This window comes from Podarcis erhardii (assembly GCF_964252035.2).
Source record: "Podarcis erhardii genome assembly, chromosome: 2".
NCBI classification, from domain to species: Eukaryota; Metazoa; Chordata; class Lepidosauria; order Squamata; family Lacertidae; genus Podarcis; species Podarcis erhardii.
Window position 1 is genome coordinate 74,016,476 of NC_138498.1, and position 23,966 is coordinate 74,040,441.

Consider the following 23,966-nt stretch of genomic DNA (forward strand, 5'->3'; position numbering starts at 1 on the left):
ATGTCGGAAGCACCGTGTAGTGACCTGCAGAATACAGTTGCCAGTCGTGATTTCTGTACATTCAACATTGTATCAGTATGCGGTACCCAAAATGCATCAATAACTTGCCCAGTTACCTCCGTCATATTTTGTATTCTGCTTATTATTCCTTTTAGTATTCTCTGTTTTCAGTTATTTTATTGATATATTACTTTTTTTTAATGTGTCATGAGCTTTTGTAAAAAAAATAGCCCTGTACTGTATATTATTATTTTCAGTTGAAGAATGAGTTAAATGTGTTGAGCTTGAGGCCTTATATGGCAGCACAGTACTTGCAAAGCAGTGGCTTGCTGATTTTTGTAAACAATTTGAATGCTGAGGTAAGCAAACCTGGCTGCACTTCAGTAACCTTTTTCCTCCCCTGAAGAAAAAGTCCCTTTTTCAAATATGTCACTTTAAATGTCTTCACAAAATTCTGAAGCGGCCATTTTGCCAGATTTTTTAAACTTAACAGGTACGAGTCCCTGTCAGGGAAAAAGGCAGGATGTGAATAGACATAAAAATAACCAGAATTTGGCTTTTGAGAACTATAGGGCATTGGCATTCATGATGCTGGGAAACACTTTGTGTTATAAGGCTGCCATTATATAACCATTGGCATGTTTCAGCACCCAATATAGTGCTATGAAACCTGTGCTGCTTTAGCTCCCATAAGGTATTATTTATTCCAAAATTGCCACAGCTTCATATGTTGTTCTTTATAATCCGGCCAGGTACAACAGCAGCCCATGCGGGGAGCAGAGAGGCAGCAGTGCCCTCCCAGTGGACAGGAATAGAGGGGCAAGGCAGTGAGGCCAGGGAGTTCCAAGTTGGTGGTAGAGGCCTCTGCAGGGCTTCCACCAACCTGTAGCTTCCCCCAAACTTGCCACCATCTTGCCCAGTCCTGACAAGCAGGACACACTTATTGGGAGAGCGCTACTGCTGCTTTTCACACCACTGTTTTAACAGTATACAGTTCCCTTAAACATTATTTTCCAGTTTATAAGTTTGGAAGGGTTTTCTGATTTATTTTTTTATTGGGCGGGGGGGGGGGCGTGGTGTCATTTTTAGATGATCAGTGTAGGCCTTATAAGCTGCTGTTTAGTCTCTGGACCAAGTACTTCTCCTTCATCTTTTCTTTGTCAGAGGAGGGGAGGAGTGAGGAAGGAGTGCTTGACACCCTTGATTTATGAACCATGGTTTATGAAGGCTGGATTACACATATGATCCAGACCAACCTGCTAGTTGTTCTGGCAGGTCGGGAGGGATAAACAAATACAATTTTGCAAGTTACCTTTGAGCCTGTTATTATACCTAAAGTTTGTTTTGCTTTGCTTTTGTTTTTTGGTAAAGCTTTTTATAATTTTTATTTCGTTCTATAATGTACGATTATAAGAGCAGACAAAAATTAAATGGTGAAAAACAAAATTATAAAATAGGCACATAGAATGAGTAGTTGCACAGGATTTAAAAACAACAGAGCCCAAGTTAGGACTGTCAACTCTAGTTCCAGATTTGCCAGGCTTGTCTTGAAAATGATGGTTCTGCTATATATGTCATAAAGGAATGCCAAACCATATAAAAAGTGTCTGGGGGTTCTAGTCCTTGCTGAAATCTCAAATTATATGTGATTTTCTCCATTATTGCTATATTCCAGAGTGAGCAGTGCCAAGCGTCCAGTGCAAGTTTTTTGGCTGTTTTCCACTGAGTTGCAATTTGTGTTGCTAAGATTGTATATAATATCAGTTCTTTTGGCAATATGTATACACTGGTTGCATCAAAAATATTCAGTAGCATTAATTTTGGTGATATTTATCATTTCTGTCAACCTAACATTTGTTTTTATTCTTTCTTCAATGTAGGTTCTTGGGAATGCCTACTGCCCTGGGGTTTGATAGATACTATAATCAGTAATCCACCATACATTTTCCATGAAGACATGACTCAGTTGGCGGCAGAAATCCTCAGGTAGCCAGAAACCTCTTCCCTCTTTGTTCCTCGCTACATTTCTTCCCCCCCCCCCCCAATCTCTTTTGCTCTTTGGTGAGGACTGCTAGCATTCTAAAGGCCAGTCTAGGTATGATGTGGGGAGATCTTTGAGTTCAAAGGGGCTCTCGCCATATTTTGAAGAGATAGTAGCAGCTGCTGGACCCCTTCCCCATCTCCCTGACATGGTTCTGAAGTGTCATGACCTTTTCCATTTCCCTTGAAAGAATGGGCCATAGCTGAGTGATAGAACATGTAATTTGCATGCAGGAGGTTCCAGAATCAATCCCTGACAACTCCAGGTAGGGCCAGAAAAAATATTGCCTGAATGAAACCTTGGAGAGCTGCTACTGCCTGTCAGTAGCAAACATATATTTCAGGCAACCTTGTTTGTTTTGCTGCTGTGTGTAAAGCTAGGTAATGCTTTGGTTTTTAGACCTTGTCTTTGGTTTCTAGATACGAGGATCTTGGTGCACTGGATGGAGGAAAGGATGGGATGAGTGTAATAAAACAGATTCTGAAATTGGCTTCATACATCCTCAAGGGTGGCAGGTAAGTTCTGGCTAATGCTGGCTGCTTCTTTTCCGACAATAAGGGAGCTTTGTTGCAGGGAACCGGGAATAAGACTTCCTGAGGGACACCATCTGCCACCACAGCTAAAATAATTTGGAGGGAGAGAATGACAGGAGTGTGCAAATGAGAGCAGTTTCTGTCATTCCCAGTTCTCTTCCTTTTCTGTCTCAGGTTCAGAGATTGGGGATTGAGGAAAAACTCCACAACTGAGGTGAGAAATCCTCCCTTGTTACCTGTTCCCTTTGCTTAAAAATCAATATAGCCACCATTAGTATGTCTGAAAGTCACCAAGTTAGAGAGCAATTTAAAAAAACAACCACATTTATGGCATGGCACAAGTACAACATACACTGCCCTGTTGCACACAGTGACCAGGGCAAAAGAGAGGGGAGGCAAACAGACTGCTATGTCAGCCTGGAGCGGGAGCAGCAGTCAGGTCCAGATCAGGCCTGGTGTCATCCCATGACAGCAGCTAGGCTGGCTCATCCCTGCACCTAGAAAGTGCCATTTAGGGGGTTTCTTATGTTGCCACCAGTGCAGATCTTGTCAGGAGCACTTTGGCATGCCCACATGTTTGGCGGGTGAGAGGGGGAGCTAGGCTCAGCATTCACTCCACAGACAGTGGGTGGTAGAGGCCAGCAGGGGTGAAACGGGGGCACCCCCACTCAATGCAAGCCCTAGCCCAGCACCTGTAAAGTACACCTCCAAATTTGCATTTTGGTGTAGAAACACCACGGGACTCCCTTTTACTGATAGGAGGAGGAATTAAACCCCCATGTGGGGGTCTACAGCCCCCCGCCTAACCATTCGACCATCCTACCTATGTCATTAATTCGTTGGTTATTTTCAACAAACCATAAAAATATTGGCACCTTATATCTATTATTTGGCGCCTAAGCTGGTATGGAGAGAGAGAGAAGGAGTTACAAAAAGATAATTTTAAAAATAGTTGAAGGAATCACTGGAGCTGAAGAAGTTATATTAGGTGGCACTTGGGAAGTGATCCTAAGATATTATATTGTGATGATTTGGGGAAGTTCATTTGGGAACTTAAAGGCCAGCAGCCTGCTGCATCTCAAAATACCCTGCTGTGGCTGAGATGTTCCAATTTGTGGCTCTGTAGTTTTAAGAACACACCCATCAACCAGAAAACGTAGCTTTGCTGGCCAAGATCTCCATTAAGATAGATTGGGAGGAGAGAAACCACAGTACGTGTAATAAACAAGTGTGAGAAAGATCTCTTTAATGTTTGCTTCATTAGCCAGATTATTACAAGTCCAGTTTGAACTCAATCCTAGGAAACAACCTACAGCTTCCTTTCGCAACTACGATGTTACAGTGGATTTCAAAACACTTGAAGAAAACCCCACAAATCACAAATTATTGAAAATGTCAGATAATATTTATGGGTAGTGGTTGTGGAAAACTTGGACACCTCTTTGGAGGCTGAGAGTTCTCTCAGTGCCTCCAGTTACTTTTAGTGTACCAGATCAGGGAGAATTGGGGTATGGCAGTCAGCTCTGTGCTCTCTCTTTTTTAAAAAAAAATAAAAATATTTATTTATATAACAAGAAAAAAAACACACAAAAAAACACAAATACCAAATTACACACAAATTACAAAAATAACCATAGACACATAATTTTCTTGCCAAACAATAAAACATCTATTGGTCTTAACACTAAAGACCCAACTTCCCGTCTATTCCATATTTCAAATTCATATTACGTATTGCCAATACACATTTTTTTCATAATTAAACTTATTTTCAATAAATCTAATTTCTTCTATCTACCTAGCAACTATCACTGAAGTTCCTCGAATGCTGCAACAGAATTTAAACTACTATATTTATTTTTCAGATATTCTTTGAAAACCTCCCATTTAGAAATAAATTCCTGTTTTGATTTATTCTTTATTTTTTCTGATAAACCATCTAAGAACAGACCTCCAGAACGAGTTAAGTTCTTAACCTGAGGTACCACTGTACAAAGGATGGTTAGTGGAACAGCCACCAGTGGAAGCAAATTGAACGATACATGTAGAGATCTGATCTGCAGTAAACAGCAGCAATGCCAGGGCTGTCCCTACCATTATGTAAGTGTGACGCACTTGGCTCAGACAAATGCTGGGAGGTGGGCAGCAGTGGCAGCTCCCATGGCTGTTTTCCTACCGGGAGAGGGAAACTGTGTGTGCCCCCTTAACTAGCCTAAAGCGCTTAGTGGCAGGGTCCAATCTTCCTTTACTTAACTCCTGGCACCTTACAGGTCAAAAGTGTCGTCAGGCAGTATCACTTAGACCAGCAGTGGTGGGCGAGGAAGCATTTCTCAGCCAGCCAGCCCTTTGCCTTCGCAGCAAAATAGGAAGTAATACCCCAGAGGCCTCTGCATCACTTCCCTGTGCTATCTTGCCCTTTAGTGCTGGAAAGTGGAGGGGTAGCTTAGAAATCTCATGCAGCTCCCAGGTGCACAGCACCTAGGCTGTGCTTCTCAGTGCAGGGTTCCTGAGAGTCATGTCCCTTCTGAGCTGGGCTATGCCTTGGCCTTCCAGTCCCAGCACTAGATGGAGAATGGTGCCGAGAGAGGAAAACTCAGTACAAAAGCAAAAAAGGGGCAAATAATCCTTGACCACATAGCCCTGAAACAAGAAGTTGGGAACTATTTAAATACCAATTTTACACAATAGGAACATACATAGAAAGCTGCCTTATGCTGAGTCAGACAGCTGATCCGTCTAGCTCAGTGTTTTCTACACTGACTGGCAAAAGTTCTCTGGGGTTTCAGCCGAAATTGTCAATTCTGGGGATTGAAGCTGGGGTCGTCTGAATGCAAAGCAGTTGCTCTGAGCTACCGTCCTTCTCATCACTATTACAGTAACTAGGTCTCATTGGATTGTCATGTAACAAAAACTTTATTGTTGTGTTAGGAAGGGTTTTCATTTTATTTTATGCATTTTAAATTAATTTAATTTTTGGATGCTGTGTCTAATATGTGTTTGCTGTTCCTGATGAATATACTGTACTTTGGGGAAACTGGGTACTACATTGTCCTGATCAAAGTCAACTTTGTTCTGGCACCTCCTTCCCTGCTGTCCCTGTCCGAGCTTAAGGGAAAGGCTGCTTTATTGGCTCAGAGTACTCTAACCAAAGGGATGCGGGTGGCACTGTGGGTTAACTTGCCTATCAGAAGGTCAGCGGTTCAAATCCCCGTGACGGGGTGAGCTCCCATTGCTTGGTCCCTGCTTCTGCCAACTTAGCAATTCAAAAGCACGTTGTAATAGTTCTAGGGGTTGCTCGTGCGTAAACCGGCACCACACCTGGGTTGCCTGAGTGAACCTCTTCTGTCCGGACAGCCACTCGCCCATGGCTGTCTCAATCGCTGGCAGAATCCGTCAGTGGGCGTTTCTTGAACTTCTTCCAGCAAAGAAGCTCTTTGATGCCTAGTCTCCTCCTACTCTCCCTGTGCGGAAGCCTTCTGCGCAAGGAGGGTGTGGGCAGCGGAGGACCCTTACTCTCCCCGCTGGTCCCCGACAAGGAGTCATGGGACCGCCTCGCCGATTCCCCCATCTGCCCCCCTTCTCCACTGGTGCTACGCTGATTCTCTTCCCCAGAAGATGGGCTGCCTCTCCCCATCCCGGGACGCTCTCTGGAATCCCTCTGGAGCCCGCTCTCTCCCTCCGGCCCTGATGGCAGTTCCCTGACACACGTCAAAATGCAAGTAGATAAATAGGTACCGCTCCGGCAGGAAGGTAAACGGTGTTTCCGTTCGCTGCTCTGGTTTGCCAGAAGCAGCTTAGTCATGCTGGCCACATGACCCGGAAGCTGTACACCGGCTCCCTAGGCCAGTAAAGCGAGATGAGTGCCGCAACCCCAGAGTCGGTCACGACTGGACCTAATGGTCAGGGGTCCCTTTACCTTTTACTCTAACCGAAGGGAGGGTTAGCAGTGATGTAATGGTGGCAGTGACTGTATTGAAGAAGTTGATCATCTCTGGGCATAGAGAATTCTTCAACCAGCAGACTTCAATAAAGCACTAACCAAAAAGAGAGAGAAGTGTTTAAAGTCTTTTAGAACTTAGGTTTTTTTTTTTTGTTTAATAATAAACAAAGTTTGTTAAGCTTAGACGAAAAATTGGAAGGTGGCTAAATATTTTCAAGCAGTTTCTTGGGATGGGGAGGGAGAGAGCTGGGATGGCAGTGTTTTTCCCAGAGCATGAGAAAATGAAAACTGGTAGCACTTATATTGCTACATTCTTGTGGGTTTTAAAAAGGCACTGATGATTTAACAGCCAAAGAAAAGCAACTTGAAATCCCTCCTGCAAAGTTGGAGCACAAATCTTGCCATCTCATACTCCAGGGTTTATAATATCATTTTTCATTGTTAACCTCAAAGCATAACCAGTGTTTCTTAGAATCTGTGGAGTTTTTTCTTTATTTTAGTTATTTATTAACTCCCCCCCCCTCAAAAAAGGTGGAGGAGGAATTGAAGGAAAAACATTTTGAAGGTCACACATGCCCATTTTGTGTGTGTGACTGGGCCTGGTTGATTCAGAGGGAATGTTCCGTGTGGGAAAGCTCTGAAAGCACTCACTGCCTAGGCTTGGCTCATTCTCCATCAGTTTATTATTTAGCCTGCAAAACTGCCATTGGCTGTGTTCAAGCTGAGAATCATTAGGGATGGGTTTGGGTATAGTCATTAAGATGTCTATCAGGGTGCACTAGAAACTTAGATTGTAAGATTCCTAGTCCAGTAGCAGAAAATAATTAGTTCTGGTGACAGGTGTGGAATCCTGAATCTCTGAATAGAAAATGTCCTCTGGGAACCAAACTACATTCTATGTTAACTGCAGCCCTGCATTTCATGTATCTGGGTTAGTTCTTGTTAAACAGCAACCACAGCAGAAGTGGAATGAGAATCTGGACCCTTGGCGCAAGAGGAAAAGTTTGTAGTGCTTTGTCCTTTCACTGTCCTGAGGAAAATCCTATTATTTCCCCGAAGCGCTTGTTTTTTCTTGGAGAAATTCTCTCCTGGTTTGTTTGTTTCTTAAAAACAAAAAGCCATCTTCCATTCCACTGCGGTCCCAATCCTGAATGCCTTCCCAACCACAACTGCTAATTAACAACAGCAGAAGGACACATTAAATGCAGTAATACACTGATAAAATACTGTGTGTTCTAGCCCTTGTTGCACTCAAGGACAGATTAATGCTTAATGCTCAGCATGAACAAATAACTGATTTGGCAGATAAGGAGGGGATTATGATTGTTAGGCATGTATGAATGATGCCCCCAGGATTCTTTCATAATATAGAACTCAGGTGATTCCATGACAATGAGTGGCAGTAGGTTCAGGGCTGATGAAAGAAAATACTTTTTCACAATATGCATACCGTAGAGCAGCCATGTACAACACGTCGATCGCGGGCCCGCGGTTGACTGCCGGGTTGTCTCTGGTCAATCGTGGGACCTTTCTCTGCAACCTCAGATGCAGCAGCAGCAGCTGCTGCCGCAGCCAGTCTCCACAGCGATGCAACCCTGAGCAGCACGAGGGCGAGTGGAGGCAGAGGGAGGCATGAGGCACTATCGGGATCCCCATCAGGTGTGAGATTCCCGTTGATAGGGAGTAACTATTTGGATCTGTCATAATGATATCCAAACATAACTACTATATCTGTGAAATAAAGATCCTTTCTTTTTTTCTTTCTTTAATAAACTTAAATGACTATGGAGGATGGTAGATCACTGCCAGTTTTTGATACTTGTTGGTACATTACAGGCAACTTGAGGTTGGACGTGCCTGCCATAGAGGATTAATTGCAACCAGAGATTCTGATAGCCTCCAACTTGGGGGAGGTCAGGCAGGTCCACCAATGGCTATCGGCAGTGCTTTATGTGTGGAAAAAAGAATGTGCTTCAGGCTAGCATGGAGTGTTACACACCCACCCAAAAGTACTGAATATCAGCCATAGCTGCTGAATATAGTTTTAAGTGCTTAGGGCAAAAGCAGACAGTGTCTTTCTCAATCTTGCTTTGCTTGATCTTGGCCCCTGTTTGGAGATGGTGTGTTGAACTTAATATACCATTGGTCAGATTCAGCACCAGCAGTTCTTAGGTTCATAGAATTCTATTTTCTGGTCCCAAGTAACAGGTTTTTACCCCCTGCTCCACCAAAAGAATCCATCTGATACTGCTTGCGCCACCATTCCTTCAACACCATTGATTGCTTCAGTTTAAAGGAGTCATAGCATTCTTTCTCAATCACTATTGAATTATATGCTGTCAAGTTAGGAACTGAAGTGCAGAAATAAGAAGTGAGTATTCAGATGAGGAGCCTGCATCAATTGGACTAGTCTGTATTGGACTTAATGAACCACCGTATGGTAGCTTGAGGCTCCCAACTATCATGACCTAATTGAACTGGGCATGTGATTTCATCACGATTCACCCAGCTCTTAATTTAATCCATGCTCAACTTGCAGCCTCAAAGTTGCCAAAAACATTTGGAAGCTCAGTGTATTTGAGCAGTTGCACAAATCACTTCAGTGTGTGCTTAAAACTCTGTGCAGATCCACTAAACCCACATTCTCAACATGCCAATTTGATCATGTGAAGTGCCCTGTCTATTAGGAAGTTTTGATCAAGTTGGCTCATTCTCTTGCTTCTCTGCTTTCAGGAGTGTGTTTCTAGAAGTTGACCCCAGGCATCCAGAGATGGTGGAGAACTGGCTGTGCAGTCACCCCGACTTGCTTCTCTTTGTGTCTGCCACCCATAACGACTTTTGTGGAAAGTAAGAGCCTGTTTTACATTCATTCTTGTTCTACTGTCTACTAGAGTAGTTTCACAGAAGCGTAATGAGCACTGGCAAGTGTTGCCCCCTGCTTGGAATGCTGTGAGTCTCAGTGGAAAGATGCTCCAGCTCAGGGGTAGGCAACCTAAGACCCGGGGTCCGGATGTGGCCCAATTGCCCTCTCAATCCGGCCAGCGGACGGTCCGGAAATCAGCGTGTTTTTACATGAGTAAAATGTGTCCTTTCATTTAAAATGCATCTCTGGGTTATTTGTGGGGCCTGCCTGGTGTTTTTACATGAGTAAAATGTGTCCTTTTATTTAAAATGCATCTCTGGGATATTTGTGGGGCATAAGAATTTGTTCTCCCCCCAAAAAATATAGTCTGGCCCACCACATGGTCTGAGGGACAGTGGACCGGCCCACGGCTGAAAAAGGTTGCTGACCCCTGCTCCAGCTGATGCGTATTCTGCTACAAAAGTTTGAGCCACATGTTTTTCTCCTTCCATGGCATGCATGCCATGGCAGGACGGCCTTCGGAAAAGAAATAACAGTTTTGAAATCCATTAATCACATGAAAAAACTCTATTCTCTTTCTGTCCTAATGCATTTTGGGCATCATGCCTAAGTAACTGAAGGTGAACACCACTTGTCACCTCCAGCTCTCCGCCAAAATAACTCAGGCATATCATGAATGTGCTTTAAACACTTCCTGTATCTGATGAAGTGGATTCATGGGAAAAGAGGTTTTCCCATGAGATATTTTCTTCTTCATTGTAGCCCTTGTGGTCTCTCTATGGGGGTCAATGCTGTGTTTTGTTGTCTTCCTATATAGGCCAAGGTTCCTGCATATCCAGAAACATGGGGGAGAAAACAACAGAAGATACTGAATGAGTTCTGTCTTCCCAGCACAGCTGCCTTTAGTGTTAGTCAACACAGAAAAGAATCCTTCTGTTAGACCTCAGTGCTGCAATAGGGATGGGTGTCTGGAACCTGTATCAGTGAACTCTGACGGTATATTCTCAAACAGCCAGTAAGAACACTCCATGCTGGTGGACACTTCATTCAGGTGATCAGCAGGCCCCGTTGTGTGATAGATGTTATGTAAAGAAAGTTTTAAACTGTCAAACTGTCACACGATTGTTGCTGTTCTCACATGAGAGGTGTGTGCTCTGCATCCAACCTAGATGCATTTTCTCTCTCTTTCTTTCTGCCATGATTTTTGCCAGCAATTGGTTTTCAACAAGTGGAATAGTTCCACTTTCCAAATATGGATAAGCAGATCATTGAAAGTAAAGCCCACACTGTGCTTGCATAAGCCTCACAAAAACGAATAGAAGTTTATATTGGTAAAATATGATAGTGTTCAACTTTGCATTAACAAAAGTCAAGGGGGCAAGTTTTCATATGTGAAGACCTTAAATTGATTGAACCTTCCCATGAATGTAAGAAGAACCTTGCTGGGCCAAGTCAAAGGCCCATCTAGTCCAGCCCCCTGTTCTCAAGGTGGCTAGCTTGATGCCTATGGGAAACTCGCAAGCAGGGCGTGAGTGAAACAGGACTCTCCCCACTTGGAATTCCCAGCAACTAGTGTGCAGAGGCATACTACCTGCAACAGCAGATGCAGAACATACCCTTCTAACCTCCTTATCCTCCATGAATTTGTGGAAATCTCATTTTAAGACATCCAGGTTGGTTGCCCATCACTGCATCTTTGGGGAGTGAAGCACACAGGTTGCTTATGAAGACTGGGTGAAAACTTGCTCCTGTTCCTCTTGATCTTTTAATCTGGAGTCTACCAGAAATATATAAGTACAGGGCAAGCCCAACCATGCAGGGCAAGACAACCAAAGCAGTTACTTGGCAGGCAAACATTATGCTGTGTTTGATGCAAGAAGTGTGCTTGCCCCCAGGTTCCACTGGAATGTGGCAGCAGACACCAGGGCAGAACATTTGGGTTTGCAGCAAAATGTCTGACCCAGCCCAGAATGAGCTGGCATGTTAACTTACGAGATTTTGACCTCAGTGAATTTGAACCAAATTTAGACCTCTGCCTCTAGTTCAGATCCAAGTCCAGACTTGTTTATCCAGGGTTTTTGGTAGGGGAAAATTACTCATCCAGGAGGAATGTCTGGAGAAACAGGAGATGAATTTGCTGAAAGAAAGGACAAACGTGCATGTATCAATAGTCAAGCTTCTTCCCTAAATGGAACCAGCTAGAGGATTTCGGACCGAATACGAACAGAAGCCACAAATGGGACAAAGAAAGAAATGTCCTGTGGCTTCTACTCAAAAGTTAGGTTTTGCAGTTTACTCTGGTTTGACTAAACATCTGGACAGAAACTTAAAGGAGGGTAGTCATAAGATCATCCTGGTTATTCTGGATTTAGTAAATGCTGGTTACATCCTTGCATCCATAAAAACTGCCCTCCAGTGTGCATTTTTAAGGTCATGTGACTGGTTAAGTGCCTCTTATGCTATACCACCCTACTGTGGGCTAAAGTTTGTTAAGGGAAAGGATACCTGTTGCTTCCATGTGTATACAAGCAGGAACTCTACTGTTTCCCTACATCTTTTGTATGGGGTAAGTTGGGAGTCTTTTTGCAGCCTCTAAGCACAGACAGGAATTCCTTTCCGGTGAAAGAGCAGGTAGATCCTGCCGCCTTACTTATCTTATTCACACAATTAGAATGACTGAAGTGGACTAAGAGGCAACATTTCAGTGAATATTCTTGAGGACAGGCCCTTATTAGCTGTAACCCCGATATATATATATGTACACATATATATATGTACACAGGTTTCTTAGAGAGGATTTTCAGGCCACACAACTAGGGAGCACACACTAAACATGACATGCTCCTGTAGGATTGTTGAGAGGTACGCTAACTATTCTGTCCATCAGCTTTATAATTTCACACTCTGATGTATCATAGAATCATAGAATCATAGAGTTGGAAGAGACCACAAGGGCCATCGAGTCCAACCCCCTGCCAAGCAGGAAACACCATCAGAGCACTCCTGACATATGGTTGTCAAGCCTCTGCTTAAAGACCTCCAAAGAAGGAGACTCCACCACACTCATTAAACATGTTACAGCTGTATTTTTCAGTGTGCCTTTTAGGCTACGTTGTGCAAAATGGTACTCAGCTGGACTGACTCAGCATAGGATTGTACAGTTGGAAGGGACCATGAGGGTCATCTAGTCCAACCCCCTGCAATGCAGGAATTATTTGACCAACGCAGGGCAACGCTGAGATTAACAGTCTCCTGCTGTACTGGCTGAGCTATCCCAGCATTATATCGGTGTTCCTAACTTCTTAAGCATTTTGAGAAAGCAACCTAAATTGCAATTATTAATCTCATTCTTTCCTGGCAACAGTCTTCAGAGGTCGATGACCATTTAGTCCTAATTTACAGTTGGGCACAATGCAGAAGAAACTGGCCTAAGACTGCCCAGCAAGCTCATGGCTAAGAGGGAAATTGAACCCAAGTCCAACTGGTCCATGCTGCTATATGCCTATGCTTACCTTCCCATTTTGTCTCCTTTTATAAAAGTTTGTGTTACAGTTATTGAGCCAGTGATCTTTAAGATCACATGGCATGTGCTGACCTCCTCTTTAGGACATGAGGGGAGAAAATTGCCATTTTCTTTTGCATGAGTTTCTTTGCCAAAGTGTCCTGGTACAGGAAGCATGCCTTCTTCAGTACAGTGTGTGCCACAGCATCTAATACACGTTTAGCAAAACACTTCATCTCAGAAGCCTCTGAGAACATATTAACGTGGCAGGCTCCAAGGGGCCAGTGACACCCCAGGCCAAAGACTTCTCCCAAGAGGGGAGGTTCCACCATGGAAAGTCTGCAATTTGACAACCAGTTCACTAGAGAGTTTCTAATTGCTTCATAAAGCTGTGGGCAGGTAATATTACTGCTTTCCTCACTTTACATAATTGTATCATAATTTAATAGAACTCATTCCTAGTCAGTTGGCACATGTATTCGATTCCTTGGAGCCTCAGCAAGGAGGGGGTGGGAGTGTTTTCCTTAAATGAAATTTGCAGAGGGCTGGGTTTTGTTTTCCCCCCTCAGGCTGGTGGTGATTAGGTTTCTTTGGGGACAACGCACTGCATCTGACAATTTCAGCTTTCCTGGAAAAGTGTCTGGAAATAACATGGGCTTTGCCAGAGTACCAGGAGGTGGCGCAGCAATTCCAACTACAGGCCCATGGTGATTCTCTCCAGGAAGACCCTGATGTGGAGATGGGGCTGCTCTGTGATCTGTTACAGAGCTATCCATTCTGAAATGAAATGAAACTAGAAATGAAACCACAATCTGATTGAAGCCCGTGCAATGTTTGTGATTGCCTTTGCCATTACCTTCCATCTCCCCAAAAAATGGTGGAGACTCACAACACGGATCACCAAACTCTGTTTGCAGGCTGAGTAAGAGAAAAGTCTTAAATCTCTGTATATGTGAAGTCGTCTTGGGAGCACAGCTTTCAGGCACAGATAGGTATAGCCAACCAATTTGGTGGAGTGGATAGAGCATTTGGTTGGACCGGAGAGTCAAATCCTCCTTCAGCCAATAAGTCCACCGCTTGGCACCTTGACCTACCTCGCATAATTGCTGAGCGTGAAAGGGGAATAATACTGGGCCTTTTCCCTTGAGCTCCTTGGAAGATGGCCAGTGTAACAAACGAGATCAGTAATAGTAGCCAACATGAACTGCACATGTTGAATAAGGGCCACTTCTCCTTGCCACCTCACCACATGGTTGGTGATCATGGGAGAGACCCAGTTGTGGGCACATATCACCATGCACAGGATTAAGCTTTTTTTCTGCCACTCCAAAGTTGAATGTGCCAAATCTGAAGCCTATATGCATCATCTGCTTGGCATGGATTGGCAGCCAACATGGGCAAGCTTTTTCATCTAGCTGCCATATGCTAAAGTAGTCGAGAGGCAACCTGTTTGACATGATTCAATGTATGAAAGCTGGTTAAGTGTGAGCAGACCTGCAGGTGGGCTTAGCTACTTTCCATAGGCTGCGAATTGCTGCAGACCTTCTGGGCAGACTTTCTTCCCATACAGTGCTGAGGTGATTGCGATAATGGGACATAAGTAGTGAATCATAAGATCGTCTGCTGTTTGTTTGTTTTTCCGGGGGGGGGGGGGGACAAACTAGACATCTGTGTTTTATTTTCCAAGAAATATTTCTCTGATCCTTCTGCATTCTATGTGAGGCAAGTTTCTTTCCCAGAAGTGAAATTGACACTTCCTCCAAAGAAGTGAATGGAGCAAATACCTTGACTTCAGTTTGGGTTTTTTTAATTGAGGTTGATAGTTTTGCTCTTTGTCAAGTATAATGGTGCACTAAACTGTTGACTGATTTGTATTAGATTATCCTTTTTTAGAGCAGGGAGTTGGGTTATGACTCTCACTACCTACCTTAGGCTACATGTGATGGGTAAGTAGGCCTGATGCAATATGACAGGTAAACTGTGGGTAACTGTTTTTAACAACAATTATTGTTTGCTGCTCCATAACAAAAAGTTGTCCAGGACAGACTGATTTCTCCTGTTATTTGGACCAAATACTTTTCCACTGCCCTAAGAGCAATTGTGATTCAAACTTATTCTGAAACCCTCCACACAACCACATGTAGTTTTAACAATTAGTGCATGAATCATTGTCAGCTGTTCAGATTTTGTTCCTGCCAGTGCTAAAAACACAACCTTTAGCAAAATATTCTTAGCCTGTGTTGGCTTCCAGTGTTGTTTTTGACATTAAGATAAAACCAAAAGGGGAATTTAGAGTGGCCTTCTTGCCACAACTTTTTAAAGCATTTTCTCTCTCTCTTGACAGCAGTGAGAAGACCACAGCAGGAAAATGCAAGTCATTGCATCTCACAATTCTGAGAATGTCTACACACAATACTGAGAATGTCTACATCCTTTTCCGATATAGTGGTACCTTGGTTCTCGAACGTAATCCATTCCAGAAGACTGTTTGACTTCTGAATTGTTCGAAAACCAAGGCACAAAGGGCTGGTTGCAAGTTCAATTGGAAAAACTGAAAAACACACAGCAGAAGCCATTCGATTTCTGAGGCACGTTCGAAAATGGAAGCAATTACTTCCAGGTTTTCGGTGTTCGAAAACTGAAACGTTTGGCTTCCGAGACGCTCAAAAACAGAGGTACCTCCTGCTTATATGAATCATATAAACAAACACAAACAAGGCACATATTGCAGTTGGAATACAAGCACCAACAAACCTTGTCAGTCGTGTCACAGGCTTTAGGGGCCTTTTAGCTTTTTTTATGCTGCACACGATAAAATACATCACCGGCTACAAAAATTATATTTCTACCTTAAATCACTCTCTTCCCCTTCCTTAGGGGAATTTCATTCTTGCAGCAATCCTGTGAAGTAAGTTAGGTTAAGAGTTGGGGAGTGACCAGATGATATCCAGTGGGTTTTATGCTCAACTAAGGATTTGAATCCATGTCTGCCCTGCCAGCTACCATATACAGTGCTCATCTCGCTTTCAGGCTGAGGGAGCCGGCGTTTGTCCACAGAAAGTTTTCCAGCTCATGTCGCCAGCATGACTAAACTGCTACTGGTGCATGGAGGACCGTGACGAGTGCCAGAGTGCACGGAAACGCCATTTACCTTCCCACCACAGTGGTACCTATTTATCTACTTGCACTGGTATGCTTTCGAACTGCTAGGTTGGCAGGAGCTGGGACAGAGCAATGGGAGCTCACGCCGTCACGCGGATTTGAACCACTGACCTTCCAATCAGCAAGCCCAAGAGGCTCAGCAGTTTAGACCACAGCGCCACCTGCATCCTTTACTGGCTTTGTGTACACTGAAAGGATGCAATTACCTACAATTCTCCCCATATGGACCAACCCAGAGCCAGCGATCACTATCTGAGGGCCTTCTTCGTGTGCCTCCTCCATGTGAGGTCCAGAGAGTGGCAGCACGAGAACGGGCCTTTTCTGCAGTGGATTCCCGTTTGTGGAATGCTTTCCCAAGGGAGGCTCGCCTGGCACCTTCATTATATAACTTTAGGTGTCAGATGAAAATGTTTCTCTTTAACCGGGCCTTTGGCTAGTTAACATTCTATGTACTTTTAAATGTGTGTGCTTTGGAGGGGGGTATTGGTTTATTACTTTTCTTGTTTTAGTATATGCTTTCATTTTGCTTTCATTTTTTATGTTATGAACTGCCCTGTGATCTTTGGATGAAAGGCAGTATATAAAATTAATGTATAATGTTTGATGTTTTATTGTGTTTTTAATATTCTGTTTGGAGCTGCCCAGAGTGGCTGGGGAAACCCAGCCAGGTGGGTGGGGTATAAATAAATAAATTATTATTATTATTATTATTATTATTATTATTATTATCCTCCTCATCACCATCAGTTAATTAATAGCTGCTGGTGGTAGCCTACCTGCAATGTCTGTCTCTAAGGCATTGCATCAGTCTTTATTATTCACAACTGTTACATAGACTGGGTCTGTCTGATACCAGCCTGTTGTCTAGAGATGTTACTACACACTAATTTTAGTTTTGGGGAATCCTTGCTTCAGCCGTCACATTACAAGCTGTCACAGAGAGGGTGGGGAGAGAGAGATTAGGGTGTGTGAATAGGGTCTGTATGTGGCTTTGGCTTCACTTCCCTTTGGCATTGGCCCCACCTACCACTGCCTATGGTTCCTGGAAGGTTGTCTACAAAGACATGTGGTCCTCAGGTTGAAAAGGTTTCCAACAGGGGGAATCCTGGCAGGGATGGCAGTGATGTGGTGCAGACTATGATGGTGTAGCCCAGTGACCAACTGAAGCCAAGACCTTACGAATGCAAAGTGTGTGTTTATCACTAAGTTACAATGGTCTCTTGTCAATAGAGCCCAAACAACTACAACCAACATTGGGTAGATGGTGGGTGTTGGTCAAGCTTTCAGAGCCTATTTTATCGTCTGATCCACTTGTTCACCCAATATTCACCCCAGTTCCCTCACTCGCTCACACATTCTACCCGAAGCCAGTGTTGACTTTGTGGCGAAACCATTTTATGGTATGAGATATTCTGTTTGTTATTTCCTCTGATACAGCACATCACCACAGAGCATCATTAAATAAAAGCTAGTTTAGCAAATCAATAATTAAACAGAAAGTGTTTTGGCAGCAGAATAATTTAAAACAGAAAATATTTGTGGAAAGGAGTGCCATGTTCTCTCCATTCCATCCTCCCCTTAGCTGTGCACAGCCATGTGGCAGCATATGTCTGTGAAACGGACTGGATGATGCATCAGGAAAGGCAGCAGCTATCACTGAAGAGAGCAAAAGGTCAGCAACCAAGCATAAATGAGGAACCGAGAAAGCCCCAGCCCAGCAGTGTGTGTGAGAGAGAAAGAAGTGGGAATCTAGGAAGAACTCATGATATTTAAACTTAGAAAATGTTGTGTAATCTGAGATGCTGAGTATTGTATTACTTTGTATTTATAATAATAATAGCCCTCCAAGCAGCTCAAGGTGGCGTAATGGTTATGCCCCTCCCCATTACACCCTCACATTCAATCCTGTGGGGTACATTAGGCTGAGAGGTGATGACTGGCACCAAAACAACCAATGAACATCATGATTAAGTGTGGATCTGAACCCTCCTCTCTCAGGTCAACCAATCAGTTTATGCTTTGTTATATAGGCCTACCAGAAATCCCAGTTTTATGTCCAGTTCATGGCAGCCATTTTGCGACATTCTCTCAAAATTCCAAATGTGCCCCTGGGCCCAAAAAGGTTGGCATCCATTGTTCTATACATCCACATAGCCTGATATATTTGTAATTGGCAGAGAAGAGTCAGCTGCCTGTTAGCATGTTGACTGATTGGTTCACACCAGTGCCTGACTGAGTGTTCTGCAAATGTTGCAGTTGCTATGTGCAACTTAAACAGTTATTCAGTATGCAGTATATTCCACTGTGCTAGGCCCCAATAGCCCTGGGCTTTGGAGAGAGCGGATTCTTGCAAGAAGTACAGAACAGGCATGCAGCCTTCCTCAGACTCCTCTCTATTTGTTTCTTAGACATGCGTAATTGTGGAACTAGAACTGTTTGCCCCAGCAATAGCAATATGTCTGTTGCTTTCATCTTGACTTTTTGGAGCCCTTCCTCGCTGGCTTTCAGTTGAATGCAAGATAACAGAAATTTTTATTTATTTATATATTTATTTTAATAAATTTATACACTGCCCTTCATCAAAAGATCTCACAAGAGAAAAAAAATACAAGAGAAAACAGACAAATAAACAGTTAAAAACAACAAAACAATAGCCCCCCTTCCACAAACACATTTTAAGGCTTCCATCTCTCATGCAGATGCAAGAGTGAGAGCTCTTGAGCAACAGAACCTTTTTCTCTCTACAACCTTAAGCAACCCCTGTTTACACAACAGCCAATGTTTCTGAGAATAGAAACAAATCTGCTTGGAAATATAATTCAGCCCGCAAAGGCTGAAAGAAGCAGGGGATCTATGCCAGTCGGTGTTTGGGGGAAGATTGTGGCCCTACAGAAAAGGACAGCATATTCTAAAGAAAAAACAATGGTCCAGGTTCCAGCACCCAGGATAATCTGCTTTTTTTGTGGAAGGGGTGCTATGTGGGGCAGCTCTCATTAAAGGGAAATCCTATGTATGGAAAGTTTGAATCAAGAATGCATAGGAATATTAGGAAGCAGATTCACTGGGTGAAGCCAGTGATGAGCTATATGGCACATACAGTACATGTCAGTACCAGACAATACATGTGCCTGAGCTGTGGGGCTGGCACATCAATTCCACTGGTACCAACTTTTCAGCAGCCCTAGCCATGAATAATGTTTTGGTGAGAGCTGGCTTAGCCTTTAACCCTTGTTTGTTGTATTATTCTTTGTAATGAGGAGGTATGATAGTTGATGTTTGAAATGAGGGTGTGTGGAACCAGTAGGTGGGGTTTTTGTTTTGTTTGTTTGTTCCATAATTATAGCCACAAATAGGCAACAGCCTAGGCACAAGTCACATATACCGTGATCAGGTGCAATGGGCATTTTAAGGTGGCTAGAAGTTGCCACATCTGCCATCACCTTGTGTGTCCTTTCGCGTGCAGATCGTTTCCTCTAGACTACTCCCTCCCCTACCTACTGATTTAGGGTGGGAAGAAGCTGACACATCCCAGGAAAGGCATAGCATCTGCAGAGGCCTCTAAGCCACACACCACCATTTATGTCATCTGCGATGTGCAGGGGCTGGTATGTAATTAACCTGGCCGGTCTAGATTAAATCACAGACATCTGGATAATGGCACACTTTTGATGATTTGCCTCTGAGGTGTTGCTGCCGGATGCCATCTATGTTGCAATTTTTAAGCGTTCTTATTTCACTGAGGTACTATTTTACGAAGTAGTGTTACTTGCTTCAATGGGATATAAATATTTTAAACAAATAATCTTTGGTTTTTTTCTTGAATGGTTTATGGAAAAGGTACAACCATATCTGTTCTCAAGGGCTCCAGAAATATTTTTCAAGGCGCAGAACATGGCGGGATGTCAAAACAGTCCAATATGTAATTAATATTGTAAGATCCGGAAGGAATGCCACCTGCGCTGTGAAGAGCACCATTCATAAATACTATAAAATGGTAGAACTAGAGCTGGGGTGATGAACCTTTGGCCCTCCAGATGTTAAACTACAACTCCCATCACCCCTATCCATTGGCCATGCTTGTTGGCAACATCTGGAGGGCCAGATGTTCCTCACACTTCAGACAGAAGCTCTTGGCTCAGCTCCTTCCGCCATAGCAAAGCTCTGCTCCCAAGACACATCCAGCAAAACAGTGCAGTTGGTAGCTGGATCCTTTCGTCAGTTAGCTTTGACTATGACAGCTGCTACTTTTTTATTATTATCTCTCTTGCTGCTGCCACCAATCTTAGGGGAGACTGGCTCCCTTTCAGTACATCCCTGCCTGCCTTCTTCCCATCCCCATCTAAATAATGGAGCAAGATGGTTGCTGCTGTTCTCTACAATGTCCCCTGGGTTTGGTTGTGGGCTTTCCAACCTCAGCCATGCTCAGAGAAAATGGCCTGCTAAAATGCCTGCTCCGTCCCTTGACCAAGATAATAATAGAAGGAACAGCTCTAGCCTAACATACCTATTTTCTGATAACCTTCATACTTGCTAGAAACTACTCCAGCAGGCTAGATGTTTCTGGGCGGAGGTTGGGAATGCAAGGTATTTCTATGTGCTAAAGCAATCGCTTTACCATTTTAGAGAACAGGTTATGGGCAGCGATCCAGTTAAACTTGATCCCTAATAGAAAAGCTTGAAATTGCAGTCAGTGCCTCCCTCTCTTTGGTTTCTCTTCTCCTTTGTAAAACATGGAAGGACAAGTCACGGGGGCTTCATGTGAAAGACAAGCCAGCCTGGAGGGATTATAAATACTCCTTTTATTGTCCCTGCATCAGTGAGAAAGCAGCAGCAAGAGGGAAAATTTACAAAAGCTCCCAGTCCCAAGCCTAACTGCTGTGAACTTCGGGTTCCTATTAGGAACTTCTGTTCCTAGCATAGTTTTAAAGGAATTACTCTATATGATGGAACTCACAGCAATCATTTCTGTGTCGCTATACTTCCAGGGGTAAAGGCTTCCTTTAACTGGAGAAATAGGTTTCTAGAGCATGTAGGAACACGGGGTAAAATAGCACTTTGCAAATGATGCGTTTGCATCCACACCTTTTCTTAGAAACCTGCTGTGTAGGCAACATACCTTCAGAGTTAGCAACAGCAATAGTTTGAATGTTTCTTTGCCCCAGCATGTCTCTGGGTAGCATGAAACCTTAACACAATCATTTTCAATCCATGTGCTGCGAGAAAACGGCTAATGTGTGGTTGTGCTGTAAGCAGTTACAATGAGATGAATACAGCCTTCGTGAATTAACTGCTGATCATCATCCTCTCACAAATATTTACTTGGATCTGAATATTGAGAAATACTCCCCAAATCAATCTGCTGGATGCACTTCCTCTTGGTAGAGATGGAGAACCTGTGGCACTCCAACTCCCATTGTCCTCAGTCAGCAGGGCCTGTGATCAGGGATGATGGGAGTTGTAGTTCGGAAACATCTGGAGGACCACAGTTCCCCCATCACTGCTGTATGGTTTTAAGAGGGCAGTGAAAGTTTTCATGTATACAGGCTTTGGGTAGCTTCTGGTTAGTGAAAGTGGCTGGCATTGTGTCATGATTGGTAGTTTGGTAGGCAGAAGTTGGTACTATATCTTGATTGGCCCTCAAACCTAAAGTTCCCTATTCCAGCAAAAACTGTGTGACGAGGGACAGGCTCAAAGATATGGCCCTGCAGCCGTTTTCAACTTGTGGTTGAAGAGGTCTTGGTTTTGACCTCCATTTACTTCTCACTTTTTAAATTAATTCGACAGTTCCTCTCAAGCTGTATGGATCAGTTCTTGGTGATCTGGTTTCTACATGCAGGACACGTGCAATCTCTCACAGCTGCTACGTTCAGGTATTCCTCAAAGACGGGAAACATAGGAACTATTGGGAACTGACCCATATAAATAGGAAATGAACTAAATAAAAGCCATTTTGCATGGTAACATTCCCCCAGCATTTCCTTGCATCAAAGGAAATAAAAGCGATAAATCAGTCAGATTCCAGACACTACCAAACAGGGGAATTAAGTAGGGTGGATGTGCAATGAAGTAATCCCTGGAAATGATGTGATTCATCCTTCATGGAAAGCTAAGATCACGGTGCCTACACACCTTAATTTAAAGGAATGTTTGGCCATGCTGGTTTAGTAAAATGCATAAATTTCCATAAAATAAAGAGAGAGAGAGAAGATAGTGGTACAGCACGTAGGACCACTTTCCAAGATTTGTTGTATAGTACTAATCTCTTCTCAGTGCTTAACACTCTCCAAAGTGCTGCCCCCAAAGGGACAATAAAGGGCAGGTAGGCTTTATAGAGCTGCCCTAGCAACTAATGCATGCCTCTCTGGGGCAGCAGGTGTTTCCAATGCTGCCTGCCCACCCAGGGGTCTGGTCCCTACCCTACTTGCACACTTGCAGGCAAGTCCTGGTCTGGAAGTCCCCCAAGAGGCCATAGGTCCAGCAGGTATAGGGAGATGGGAGATCCGCCAGGCAGCAGCTGCAGGCAGGTTCTGGTCTTGCCCCCAGGGTAGGCAACTATGCATCACTATCCACATGAAATAACAGATTAATTTAAGGACTCAGAAATATTAAAGCATTTGTGCTGCTAGGAGTTAGGGTTGCAGCCCTTGAATTGTGATTGTTTGGTTTCATACATGTTTGGCCAGCAGCTGCAACTCTTCTGTTCCTCTTCTGGCACAGCCAGCCCCAATGCCCAGCAAATTCACACTGCATGGCTTAAATGGTGATGTGCAACAACAAGTGACTTCACAGCATGTCGTTTCCTCCTGATATTGTGGACTACAACTAGTATTACCCCTGAGCATTGGCCTTGCTTGCTGGGGTTGATGGGGGCTGTACTACGCACACCTAGTAAGTAAAAGTAAAAGACACCGCTTTGGCTAACCTTACTTTAGCCTTTGTCCTGAGCAGGAATGGGGAACCTGTCGCCCTCCAGATGTTAGACTGTAATTCGCATCATCCCTGACCATTATCCATGCTGGCTGGGGCTGATGGAGTCTCAGCAATATCTGGAGGGCCACATGTCCCCCATCCCTGCTCTAGAGGATCTAAGCTTTGATGTGACCTACATGCCAATTTTACAAAGAAGGCCAAGAGAGACTCTGTATTGTATTGTCTGGGTGTTCTAAACCATAGACCAAGAGGAAGGTTCATGGGAGTGGCTGGGTGCAGGTATGCCAAAAAAGGGGGGGGGTGCCAAAGACAACAGAGTGATCAATTCTAGTGCTTCATTAAGAAAGGTGTAGACTTACCAGCCTGCCAGGTCTCCTAGCCTTTTACATGTGTGGGATGGACACCGCAGCAAGGAGTTCATCTTTGGTTCAACACACTGGGACAGAACTGTGAATGTAAATATAAATGTAACTCGGTTGGCCCATAAGAAAATCTCCAAAATCCATATTAGTGTAATGCCTTTATCAGGCCATCTAGAGTGTCACAAAACTGTGAGGGTAGATATTCGAAATTTAGAGAACTTCCAGCTTTTGCAATTATCTTGCAAACCTATTGGGGGAGCTACTGACCCAGGCCTCTGGATACAGATAAGCGTCCTCCATACTGACGGTAATTTTGCCAAGTACAGTTGTTTCCCTGAATATCTATGTGGTCACTAATTCCTCCAGCATTACCCATAATCTCTGAAGCTTTATGTTTTGATCGCTCTCCAGTATTTCATCCAAACTTTTGGGACATGGTTCATATGTGTGTGGCTTGAAAAAAGTAAGCATAGTGACTTGCTTGCTTCCCTTCTGTGGCTTCTTCCCATAAATCTTTCTGTCTGCGATTCTAAGAAAGCCATCTATATCCTTCATTAAATGCAGAGTTGCATGTCTATTTGGGGATCTATTTTGATTGCTTCACTTAGAGTACTGTACATTAAATATAGAGAC

At 43.6% G+C, this 23,966-nt stretch overlaps 1 protein-coding gene across 2 annotated transcripts in view; it reads left to right on the forward strand.

The window, feature by feature from the left end:
- Positions 1 to 16,741, forward strand: part of HEMK1 (HemK methyltransferase 1, mitochondrial release factors N(5)-glutamine) — a 49,610-nt gene extending 32,869 nt beyond the window's left edge. Inside the window, exons 8-12 of one of the 2 annotated variants that reach the window (XR_014153507.1) lie at positions 1,881 to 1,986; positions 2,461 to 2,556; positions 9,248 to 9,361; positions 10,195 to 10,428; positions 15,224 to 16,741. Coding sequence is in view for 1 of the 2 variants with exons in the window: in XM_081850501.1 (XP_081706627.1) it covers positions 1,881 to 1,986; positions 2,461 to 2,556; positions 9,248 to 9,361; positions 10,195 to 10,249 (371 nt within the window). In the remaining variant the exon portion in view is untranslated. Of the gene's footprint in view, positions 1 to 1,880; positions 1,987 to 2,460; positions 2,557 to 9,247; positions 9,362 to 10,194; positions 10,495 to 15,223 lie in introns of those variants that run through there. The other variant, XM_081850501.1, reaches the window with a different exon arrangement.
- The last annotated feature ends 7,225 nt before the right edge of the window (positions 16,742 to 23,966 follow it).